The sequence below is a fragment of the Alosa sapidissima genome, chromosome 24 (genome assembly GCF_018492685.1).
Source record: "Alosa sapidissima isolate fAloSap1 chromosome 24, fAloSap1.pri, whole genome shotgun sequence".
Lineage (NCBI taxonomy): Eukaryota > Metazoa > Chordata > Actinopteri > Clupeiformes > Clupeidae > Alosa > Alosa sapidissima.
The window spans coordinates 22070247-22082035 of record NC_055980.1 but is presented as its reverse complement, the minus strand read 5'-3'; the positions used below and the strand labels follow the sequence as shown (position 1 = coordinate 22082035).

Genomic DNA, 11789 nt, shown 5'->3' with positions numbered 1-11789 from the left:
CCCTCTGTCTCTTTTTACTCTCCTCTTCTTCTTTATCTTGTGCTTTCTACCGTTTTTTTTACCTCTTTCTACCTCTCTTTTCCCTCTCTCTCTCGCTCTCTCTCTCTCTCTCTCTCTCTCTCTCTCTCTCTCCGGTGTGTTGTTTACGTGTCCTGTTTGTGCTCACAGACATCAAGGGTGTGAAAGAGGAAGAACCACAAAAACAAAAGAAAAAATCTGACCGTGGAAGCCAGTGGGGCTCCCAGGAAGAGTTTAAGCTCCAGACTCTCTGATGAGAGATCGTAGGTCACTAGTGGTCTGTCCGCATTGGCCTAAAAAGCTCAGAAGTGGTTTTGCAGTCCAACCCTGTTTTGGCAGTTATTTGGGGGTTGCCACATTAAAAAAAAAAAAAAAAATCACTATTTCAGGAGTAGGAGTTAAAGCAGTCCTCCCTTCCCTACAACCCCCCCCCCAATCTCTTTTTAGACACAAGTGTATCTTTTTCTGCGTGTTTTAGAGATGACTGAGGGAAATTTGAACGTTTATTTTGAAATGAGTGCAATAATTGTCAGAGGCCACATTTAGCCACTTGGGTTTACAGGGACAGAGAGCGAGAGAGACAAAGAGTGAGTGTGTGTGTGTGTGTGTGTGTGTGTGTGTGTGTGTGTGTGTGTGTGTGTCTGTCTGTCTGTCTGTCTGTCTGTTAACTATCTCTCTCTCTCACACACACACACACACACACACACACACACACACACACACACACTCTCTCGTGTCTCCCTGAACTGATCAGCAACAGCTTTTCTCTGCTTCTCACTGTGTTTTCATCAGAGCAATATCATCAGGGTCTTCTGCACTGTTTAGTGATGACTGCACTGCATTGCACAGACAGCTCCACTATCTCTGTATGTCCATGTGAGTGTAGCACTGTGTTATCGTCACTCCTGCTGTATCCTCTCCCCACAAGTTCTTCCTACTGAGACTTCCCTTCTTCTTTAATCATGGGCCATGTACTAAAGCAGACAGGGTGCAGTGGGAGCATAGTGGCTAATAAAAGGGCCTGGGCTCCAGCCGTGGCGCAACTTGCTGGGGCACCTGCACCGTACGCCGGCGACCCGGTTTCGATTCCCGCCCCGTGGTCCTTTCCGGATCCCACCCCGACTCTCTCTCTCCAACTCGCTTCCTGTCATTCTCAACTATCCTATCACATTAAAGGCATAAAAAGCCCAAAAAATATGCAGGTCCGCATGTCTATGGACCCTTTCAAGAGAGCTCCATTATCAGCATCATAGTTGGCCCCACAAGGCTTCCGTTTTAACATTCCATATGTTATCTTAATGCAGAGGAAGTAGATTGGGGCCCAAATAGAATGTTCAAGCATTGTTTTTGTTTTTATTGTTGAAAGGGTCTATAAGGGCCTGGGCCAGCAGGCAGTAGCCAGAAAAGGGTTCAATTCCCTGTTGCCTTTGTTGTGTCCTTCAGCAAGGCATCCCCTGTTGCTCTGGGGAAACTGGCCCTTGTAAGTATTGACGTAAGTTCCTTTGGATGAAATCGTCAGCCAATGTGAATAAGTGAGTAAGTGCGATTCTTTCTACCAGCTTGCAGTTCCATCTGCCCATATGAACTCCAGCAGTCCCCTACGTAGCTCCATCTCCACAATCATGTCCAACATCTCTTCCCACCCAACAGATGCATGTCCGTTGCTCTATTCCAAAGAAGAGCCATTGCTGCTGGCTTTGAGGGTGAGAGCTGTATACTGGCACTCAGAATGACCTGTATGTGAGAATTAAGTACTTGTATGCACTGGTAATACGCTGGTGCTAATTGCTTGCTCTGGCAATGGCAGGCCAGAGGAACCTTCACTGAAATAAACCCAATCCAGACTGAACCTGTTCCAGTGAGAAGAGCACCCCACCTGAACTGAACCTTGACCTTTGACCTGCAGGAGAAGAGTGCCACAGCCTTTGTTAGCATGACACTCCTCTCTCTCTCAACTCCATCGATCATTTCAACTCCATCTGTCTCCATCTCCACTCTTCGACTTCATCGAGCCTCCCTCAGCTCCATCTCCTCATTTTATTCATTATTCATTGTCTTCATCTCTCTTTCTTCTCCATCTCTCAGTCCGGCGCCTCCTCGTCTGTCCACCGGTCACCTGCTCCGGGGCTCTGGGGGCAGGGGAGGTTGGGGCGATCGCGTCGCCGGATCATCTGGCACCTCCACGAAGTCGGCCACCACGACCTGCCGCTCGCCCAGTTTGCGGACGCAGCGCTGCACGGCCCGCAGGATCTTCTCCAGACGCCGGTCCAGCGCCAGCAGGTGCGGCTCGGTCAGAACCGGCCGGAGCAGGTCGCCATCCAGGGACTCGCGCATCACCTCGCTCAGGCGGAGGTCTGGCCGGGTCAGCAGATGCAGGCGGAGCAGCGTTGAACGCTTGATACTGTGGAGGGAGGTGGGATATGAGACAGGGGGTCAAAGGTCAAAGATACAACAGTCCAGTCAGACAGTGAGTATATTCATGCTATGACCAGTAATAAAGCAAAATAGCCATATCTATTGCTGTATCTCAAAACAACATTCACACTCTAAAAAACGATTAAGAATCCAAAAATTCACTTGTGATTGCACATTACTAAAAACGATTGATCTACTCTTAAACCAGTTACAATATCCAAACAGTACAGGTTCATACGTGCAGCTTAATCACTGTCTTGATAGAAGCTGGGGCATCTTTTCTACTACAAAGGCAAGTGCAATGTTGTTGATGGATCAATTCCGACAGTGCCTCGAGCGACCACTAGCACTGAACATCAACTCCATCAGAGCCCGTGCCTGGGGAGTGTTTACACGCACATAATCCCCCTGTGATGATTTGAAGATCTGCGTCTTATACATTTCTAATCGTCTCTTTGGAAATGTAAGCGGAGGTCTGGGACAGCTTTGGGGTGCTGTTCCTCCCACAGTCTGTCGGGAGAGTGGCCAAATCAAGAGAGGGACTCACGTGCAACACTGAGTCAGGGGAGCCAGGATGGACAGCTCATCATGGGAGTGCCTGCCAAACCTGTCAACACATGATATAACACACTCAGAAATGCACATGCACTTGCTATGTCTTAATTAGATAGATAGATAGATAGATAGATAGATAGCCAGCCAGACAGACAGACAGACAGACAGACAGACAGATAGATAGATAGATAGAGACAGATATAAAAAAAATAGACATTTTCAACCAACGAGGGCTTTTTGTATAATATGTACATTTTCCTGCCTATAGAGATGAAAGGTTATGCGTTATTTGTCGATACTGTAATGTAGAGATGAAAGGTTATCATGCGTTATTTGTCGATATTGTAATGTAGAGATGAAAGGTTATCACACATTATTTGTCGATCTTGTAATGTAGAGATGAAAGGTTATCATGTGTTATTTGTCGATATTGTAATGTAGAGAATGGCACTTGGCGATGGCAGCACTCTTACCCTCTAGCATTATCAAAGTGAAGCAGAAATCCAGCATCACCAAATTTGGTAAAGATTTCATAGTGATGGCGGTCCATGTTCCCTTGATGACAAAATGATGACAAAAAAATTGTATAATGACACGTTATAAGAACTGGTTTATATGGAGAAACGAACAGGTAAACACAAACACAGTGCTGGCCATTATACCTGTGAGAAAGTCAAATATGGCCATGTCGATGATGTTGAGTAGCCTGTTTCCAGAGTTGTAGGGATAGAGCCTCCGTATTGTGTCACAGTAGAAAGGATTAACCTCCCATCTGCAAAAAGCACATAGTTGTAAATGGGGCAGAAATATAAAGTGACCAAATGAACAGGATTACTCTGACCCTCGAGCCTGCCATCCTTCCCCCAGTGAGCTTAAAACACACTTCTCGTTTGAGCTCTTGTCTGGACAGTGAACATCACAGAATACTACAATATGCGATGCGATTTATTTTGTAGACGCTTTTGTCCAAAGAGACTTGGCTTGATATACAGTATGATCGATACTGATATGTGAGCTCAATAGCCACTCTTGCGTAGTGTCATTTTCACTTTGTTTGTGTCCCAGCCAGGACTGTGTATGATAAACAACACAGTGTGTTTTCAGTATTTTTTCTTTTTGGAGTGTACACATTGAACGGACAGTCAGTGGGACATGAGGAGATAAGTGTAAATGATTAGAATTAAGGACTACACATTTATGTTTACTTTTATGGTTCTTAGCCAACTTTTTTTGTCGAAAGTGACTTATAATGACACCAATAAACACAACATTAGCTTTAAAATGAACACACATTTACAATTACAATTACACAGCAAAGTCATATGGCCTAAATGAATCAATAATAATAATTTAATCATCTTTAAAGGAGCCGTATGTAAGAAAAATATTTCAATTAATCATAAAATGGCCCTGATATTTCACTAGACATGAAGAAATCATGTTCATTTCAAATACTTCTATCACTGACAACAGTAGTCCGGCCAGGATATTGTCATTTAAAAAGTGAAGTTGCAGCCCTCAACTGATGTTGATGTTGTGTTTTGTCATGTCATGTTGTGTTTTAGCCTGATGCGCCACCCTCCACCTATCTACTAATCACAAAGTCAGTAGTGTTTCGCCATCCGGGTTGGCAACCTCGAGTCAGGGGGGAGGGGGAGGGGATACACCGCTCTTCAGTATTTTGAAAGTGATTGCAGTACCAGTTTTGGCCACAATCTTACATATGGTTCCTTTAACCCTTAAAGGTGTAGGTTTTTGAACATTCTAAGTTCCGCAACAATTGAAGGTTCTAAAATTCTATGTTGAATTCAATGAACCCAGATATTCTTTAGAACGCTCATTTCCCAACATTCCCGTCACACCGGTGTGACGGTACTCCTTTAAGGGTTAAGTGTTCCAAAAGGAATACTTGGGGAAGAGGGAAGGGAAATAAAGGTGGAGAAGTCGTACTCTTCTTTCCCGGTGAAGGTGTAGGATCGGATCCAGGGGTTGGGGATGGAGATCCGGGGTGCGATGCTCAGCCCAGGCAGGTACGCCGACATGGAACCTTCCAGAAGGTCCGGGTGACCGCACACGGCGTACTCTGTCTTGCACACGTACAGGCATTTGGCGAAGAAGCAGGTGTTGTTTGCTGCGGGTGAGAAAGAATGGAGGTAGGTTGGAGGTTTTGGTTTTCATGTGTCAGACACCTCTGAGTCATGCACATGATTCGGCATGTCGGAGGAATACGTGGCTCCCAATAGGGTGGAAAAAAACATGAGATCAGAGAATGGATGGGCCTAAAGCTTTTCAGTATTTTCAACTTTTGAACTAGCAATTACAACCTCTTTTGAAAATCCTGTGTAATTCTTCCAGATGTGGGGAGATGCCTTCACCTTGAACTAGGAATTATGAGGGAATTATGAAGGAATTGTTAAGGACAGAAATCATGAGGGAATTATGACAGGTGTATTTGGGAATGCCTTGTGTATGTCTGAGCTGGCTCACTTTATGTCGTTTGTTTCTGTTTTTCTATTGTCCCTGTGTATTTGTGAGTAAACCAGTGGTCAAGATGGGGATGGTGGTAGTGTAGTGGTTAAGGAGCTGGGCTAGCTTCCACTAGCCTGAAAGTTGTGGGTTCAATTCCCGGCTTCCACCGCTGTGCCCTTGAGCAAGGCACTTAACCCCAAGTTGCTCCAGGGACAATGTGATCCCTTGTAATATAGCTGACATATGTAAGTCACTTTGGTCAAGAAGTGTCTGCTAAATGTAATGTAATGTAATGTAATGTAATGTAATGCAATGTAATGTAATGTAATGTAATGTAATGTAATGTAATGCAATGCAATGTAATGTAATGTAATGTAATGTAATGTAATGTAATGTCATTCTTTCCCATAATATCCTTATCATCTTCCTTCCCAACCATGGATTAGATTTGAAAGTGTCTGAGTGAGCTCCTTGTCAATATTTCTTTTTTTTTTTGTGTCTGCTGATAATGATATCCTTATCTCCCTTGCTCTTAACCACGTATTTGATTTGGGAAAGTCTATCATTACATTACATTACATTACATTACATTACATTACATTACATTTGGCTGACGCTTTTTAACCAAAGCGACTAACAACATGGTAAACAGTAAGTTTTTAGAACAATTCTCACAATTTTAGGACAGTTTAAAAAAAAAACATTAGAGTACAGTAAGAATAAGTGCGTCGGTGAGTGCTGTTTTTAACAGTTACTTGTCAGTTTAAAACGGCTGGTGAGTGCTAGGATCAGTAAGACTTGTTGTAAGTGTTGCTATGAGAGTAGATGTTCTCTAAAGAGCTGGGTCTTCAGGAGTTTTTTGAAAGTGGAAAAGGATGTCCCTGCCCTTGTAGGAACTGGCAGTGTGTTCCACCAACGAGGAACAACAGATGAGAAAAGTTTGGTTTGGCTTGAGCGTACCGGTGGTAGAGCTAGACGTCGTTCGTCAGAGGAGCGCAGCGGTCTGGAGGTAGTGTAAGTCTGTATGAGGGCATTCAAGTAGGTGGGAGCAGAACCGGAGACTACTTTGTAGGCAAGCGTTAGAGACTTGAATTTGATGCGGGCCGCCATAGGTAGCCAGTGTAGCTGGATGAGCAGCGGGGTAACATGTGCCCTTTTGGGTTGGTTGTAGACCAGGCGCGCCGCCGCGTTCTGGATCATCTGAAGTGGTTTCACTGCGCAGGCTGGGAGACCTGTCAGGAGGGCATTGCAGTAGTCGAGTCGTGAGATGACTATTGCCTGAACCAGAAGTTGGGTAGCATCTTGAGTCAAGTAAGTCCTGATTTTCCGTATGTTGTAGAGTGCAAAACGGCATGACCGGGCGACTGAGGCAACATGATCTGAGAAGTTTAGTTGGTTGTCAAGAACAACTCCTAGATTTCTTGCAGTCCTGGTCGGTGAAACAGACAGGGAGTCAAATTTGATGTTGATGTCGTGGTGTATGGTAGGTTTAGCTGGGATGACCAGCAGTTCAGTCTTTGAGAGGTTCAGCTGGAGGTGGTGTGCCTTCATCCATGTAGCTATGTCTGAAAGGCAATCCGAGATCCGTGCTGAAACCAGGGGGTCGTCAGGTGGAAAGGACAGATAGAGCTGTGTGTCGTCTGCATAGCAGTGGTATGAGAAGCCGTGCGAACGGATAATCTGTCCCAAGGAGGTGGTGTAGATAGCAAAGAGGAGGGTCTATCAAGTATCTGTGAGCATGTTTTTGGATTTGGAAAGTCTATCATGTATCTGTCAGTATATTTCTGGATTGGGAAAGTTTATCATGTATCTGTCAGTATATTTCTGGATTGGGAAAGTCTATCATGTATCTGTCAGTATATTTCTGGATTGGGAAAGTTTATCATGTATCTGTCAGTATATTTCTGGATTGGGAAAGTCTATCATGTATCTGTGAGTACAGTATATATCTGGATTGGGAAAGTCTAACATGTCGGCCAGCTCACCTGGGGAGGTGAAAAACACACTCTTGAGTTCCTCGTTCCGAGTGACGTGCAGAATCTCCCCAGAGACATTAACCAGTCGCCCTATCACAGGTGGCACTCTTCGGAAATCCAGCACTCTGTCAGAGTCAAAACCATACACACATACTGTAGTGAGAAATGTTTAGCCTTAGAGAAGAGTACCATATATATGTGTGTGCTATATTTATCCATTTTCTCTTTTGGTATTGTCTGTGAACATGTTAAAGATGGAAATGCTACAGTAGGCAAAGAGAAAAGAAGGAAAGATTTATGCCCAGCATCTGTGGAATGCCATGTGCAAGGTGTGTGTGAAGTCATGCTGCTTGTGTTGTGCCTTAGAGAAGGACTGCCAGGCCTCTGCTCCGGCGGGCTGGCGCCCCGGACCTTATTTACTGCCTTGGGGTCAATCTTGACTGGATCTCACAGATGTTGGCCGTTAAGTATAAGTATATATACTTTTTTGATCCCGTGAGGGAAATTTGGTCTCTGCATTTAACCCAATCGGTGAATTAGTGAAACACAAACAGCACACAGTGAACACACAGTGAGGTGAAGCACACACTAATCCCGCAGCAGTGAGGGGTTAGGTGCCTTGCTCAAGGGCACTTCAGTCACGGCCCACTGGTCGGGGCCCGAACCGGCAACCCTCTGGTTACAAGTCCAGAATGCTAACCAGTGGGCCACGGCTGCCCCAAGTGGATACAGCCTTATAGATATGGTCAACTGCTTGAGTAACTAGGCCATAAAGTGGTTTGCGTACCATTAATGGAGATGTCATATCTTGTCTGTCTTGTCAGGAGGGTATGAGAAGTATGCATTTTCTTTGTAACATGAGACTGTGTCTGTTAGCGACACGGCTTAGGTCTCCGGTACCGTGAATAAAGCTCTCTGAGATTTCTGACTTACTGCTGACTCTACCTGAGACTTTTGAATAAATCCAGAATTTTAGTGAAAACAATACATACAGTACATATCTGAAGGTCTTTCTCAAAACAATTAAGAATCCATAGATTAATGAAAACAATATTTTATATTTACATTTACATGTATTCATTTAGCAGGCATTTTTAACCACACTACCACCGCCCCATCGTCTATATCTCGAAACAAAAAATGTGAGTGTATAAAAAAAGACCACTACCAAATGGGAGATCCATAAATACACACACACACACACACACACAAACACAATATCCGTATATCACTCCGAGGGTGCGTCTGCACAATCCTACACTGCATAGTCTATACATAGTGTGGTGAAACGGATGGGCATGTACACATAAATGGCACAAACGCACATAATTCCATTATAGTGGTCCCAAATAAGCCCATGTGTCTTCCAAGACAGAGAGCTGAAAATATCACTTATGTAACCAGCAATCAAGCGAATAGCAACTCTCAGTAATTCTACGCTGTGAGAGAAAGCATTTCATCCAGTCGCTTTTTCTACAAGCGTCGCCTAAGGGTATGTCGCACACAACCAGACGCTGAATCTCATAAACTCTGTACCCAACACAGCTAATTACAATCTCAAAAGGCCTGGATGACACCCCTCAAACCCCCTTCTCCCTTAGCCAGCCTCTTCTTAGCCACTAATGACATGGTACAGACCGCAGGCTGTCACTACCACTGCTGTCAACCAGTCATGATCCATCATAATATACAGTAGTCTGCTAAGGCCAAACTGCCTTTAGAAAGGCTGGGAAAGAGGCAACGGCAAATGAAATATGGCGGATAGATTTTCATTAAATTTCGTTTTTTTTTTTGTTCAACACACGGGCATACCACAATGCAGTAAATTAACAAATTTCCGAAATTAGAACATCAACTCTTTCATTGAGACACGAATAAGCATCAACAAATGACCGATTGGCTTTCAAAGTTTTAAACTCAGTTGTTCAAGGTAATCACCGTCTTATATACCATCGAATCTTTCATTAAGAAAACATTTCAAATGGATCTCTCATCACTACCCCTGTTATCAGACCAAACTGACGTAATTATATCCACCCTTTTAATAAGCATTATGGGATGGCAACGTATTCTTATCAGATGGCTGGGAGCGCACGTAAGGCGATACCTCTGGTATGATTAGACCACAGCAAGCACGGTGTGGTAGAGCGAGCCATACTTAGGAGCCTTGTCTCGACATGCTTAAACACAGACCTGAAAGTGCCAATCCGCTATGAAGTGAGTTTTGTCTGAGAATTGGAGACCACTTAATGTATATTCAATCCCTAAAAGAGCACTTGCGCTCCACCGTAAACATACATATAGGAACCGCAAAGGGGAAATCACCAAATAAATACAGACGCCAGCAGCAATTTACAGGGTCCAAACATATAAAAAAAAATAGTGCACACATCCACTCGACGTTATGTAGGTGCTTGTCGGACAGGTTTTGAGCGTCTAGAGAGAGACAAGAGACAGCACATGGTACTGATAATGTGTTCCCACAAGCACTTTCATTTGACAATGATTTGGTCCTCAATGAATTTAAGTGGGATATTTGTGGGAACATTAAATGAAATCCATGACTCTGTCATTGTTAGGGCCTTGCAGCTTGCCTTCAGAGGCACAAATACATTGGTGTGGACAGGGGTGTCGAACTGGGGGTAAAAGTGCTATAGGCAGGGGCGAACTGGGGGTAAAAGTCGGACTGTTTACCAGGACCCCAGGGGGGGAGAGGGCCCTTGAAAAGTCTGGAATATATGCATAAGGGGGCAGGGGGCATGGGGGCCCATCAGGACTGCCTATGCATAGGGCCCAGGATCTTGTGCTACACTGGGTGTAGAGACATAGGAGCATGTTCATTACCTCTCAACTCTCAGTGGAGCTGACTGTCATTACTACAGGTGAGAGGTGTCGTACCTCACAACCCTCAGTGCAGCTTACTGCCCTTAGCCTACTGCCTTTACTACAGGTGAGAGGTGTCGTACCTCACAACTCTCAGTGCAGCTTACTGCCCATACTACAGGTGAGAGGTGCCACTGCACTCACCTGTCCAGGTGGAAGGCTGCGATCTCTGCGTTGTGTCTCTGGAAGTCGACAAAGTAGAAGACGTCCTCAGGGGTCTGCTCGTTTCTCTCTTGCCTGGCGGAGCAGAAAACAGACAGGTCGGGCGACGAGGCTTCATAGCTCAAATATGTTACACTTTTTATCATCTTTAGGACTGATAATAAAGGAAGTCATATTTTCCGATGCTTATTAGTGCCTCCTCCAATGGGTTATGTTGTTCAGTGTGGTTTGTATGTCTTTGTGCAGAACTACACAAAAATTACTAGCCTGATTTTCATGAAATTAGATGGAACGGTGTGTCATGGACATGTTAAACTTGATGAAAAGGTAGCAGGGTCCACTCAATTTAATAACAGAGTACGCAGGTGAATGTCTTTGCCTAAGGTGTTCAGCCACACATCACGGAGCAGAATGTGTCCCAACGATTACTAGCCTGATTTTCATGAAATTAGATGGAAAGGTATGTCATGGACCTGTTAAACTTGATGGAAAGGTAGCAGGGTCCACTCAATTTAATAACGCAGGTGAATGTCTTTGCCACAGGTGTGCAGCCACACATCACGGAGCAGAATGTGTCCCAAACGATTGTAACTGTATAGAGCGCAGCTCAAGTGACCTGACAGTTAACCTAAACAAAACTGTGTGTGTGTGTGTGTGTGTGTGTGAGAGTTAACCTAAACAACATCTGGATACCTCATGGGTTTGAACATAGATTTGCCAAAATCCTTGAACTTCAGAGCCAGCTTCAGGTGATGTCCGCTGGGTTTTACCACTGTAAAGGGGAGAGAGAGACAGAGAAGTGAGTGTCTGTGTGTGTGTGTGTGTGTGTGTGTGTGTGTGTGTTTCATTACTGCTGACGGGGTCACATATTTTTACACATGTGTCTGTATAACTAATGTGTGACCACTAAAATGTGGACATTTTTCAAATATTGTGAGAGGGAATTTGTGGAGTCAGGTCTTCGAAAGGGCCGGGGGGGGGGGGGTTAGGTGTTATTGGAGCGCCCCCAGTCCTTGACTACAAGCTCTCCTCTGAACAGCACCTGTGTTCCTTAATGAGCCCTAAGCCTACTGAGATGGGTGGGAACCCAACCCAACCTCTCCATCTCTCCATCCACCTGCATAGACCCCAAGTCTCTTTGACAGCTTATGTCTTACTGTACATGTCTGCTGCTGAAACAGCTGACCACTTCCTGACTGCCTCAGAGTGAGAGAGAGAGAGAGAGAGAAAGAGAGAGGCCATTAAGAATATCCTCCTCTAACTATGCCTCTCTAACCACAGAAAATGGGCAGGAAGTGAGAGGCAGGAAGT

The 11789-nt window shown here is 44.6% G+C and overlaps 1 protein-coding gene across 2 annotated transcripts in view; it reads right to left on the bottom strand.

Annotated features, from left to right (window-relative positions):
- Positions 1 to 1313: 1313 nt before the first annotated feature.
- Positions 1314 to 11789, bottom strand: part of fam20a (FAM20A golgi associated secretory pathway pseudokinase) — a 26216-nt gene continuing 15740 nt past the window's right edge. For both annotated transcript variants that reach the window (XM_042081894.1, XM_042081896.1), the window contains 8 exons: positions 11172 to 11250; positions 10461 to 10553; positions 7443 to 7558; positions 4939 to 5119; positions 3651 to 3760; positions 3462 to 3543; positions 2981 to 3040; positions 1314 to 2419 (listed from right to left, as the gene is read on the bottom strand). In XM_042081894.1, the coding sequence (XP_041937828.1) occupies positions 2131 to 2419; positions 2981 to 3040; positions 3462 to 3543; positions 3651 to 3760; positions 4939 to 5119; positions 7443 to 7558; positions 10461 to 10553; positions 11172 to 11250 (1010 nt within the window). In that variant the 3' untranslated portion in view covers positions 1314 to 2130. The remainder of the gene's footprint in view (positions 2420 to 2980; positions 3041 to 3461; positions 3544 to 3650; positions 3761 to 4938; positions 5120 to 7442; positions 7559 to 10460; positions 10554 to 11171; positions 11251 to 11789) is intronic.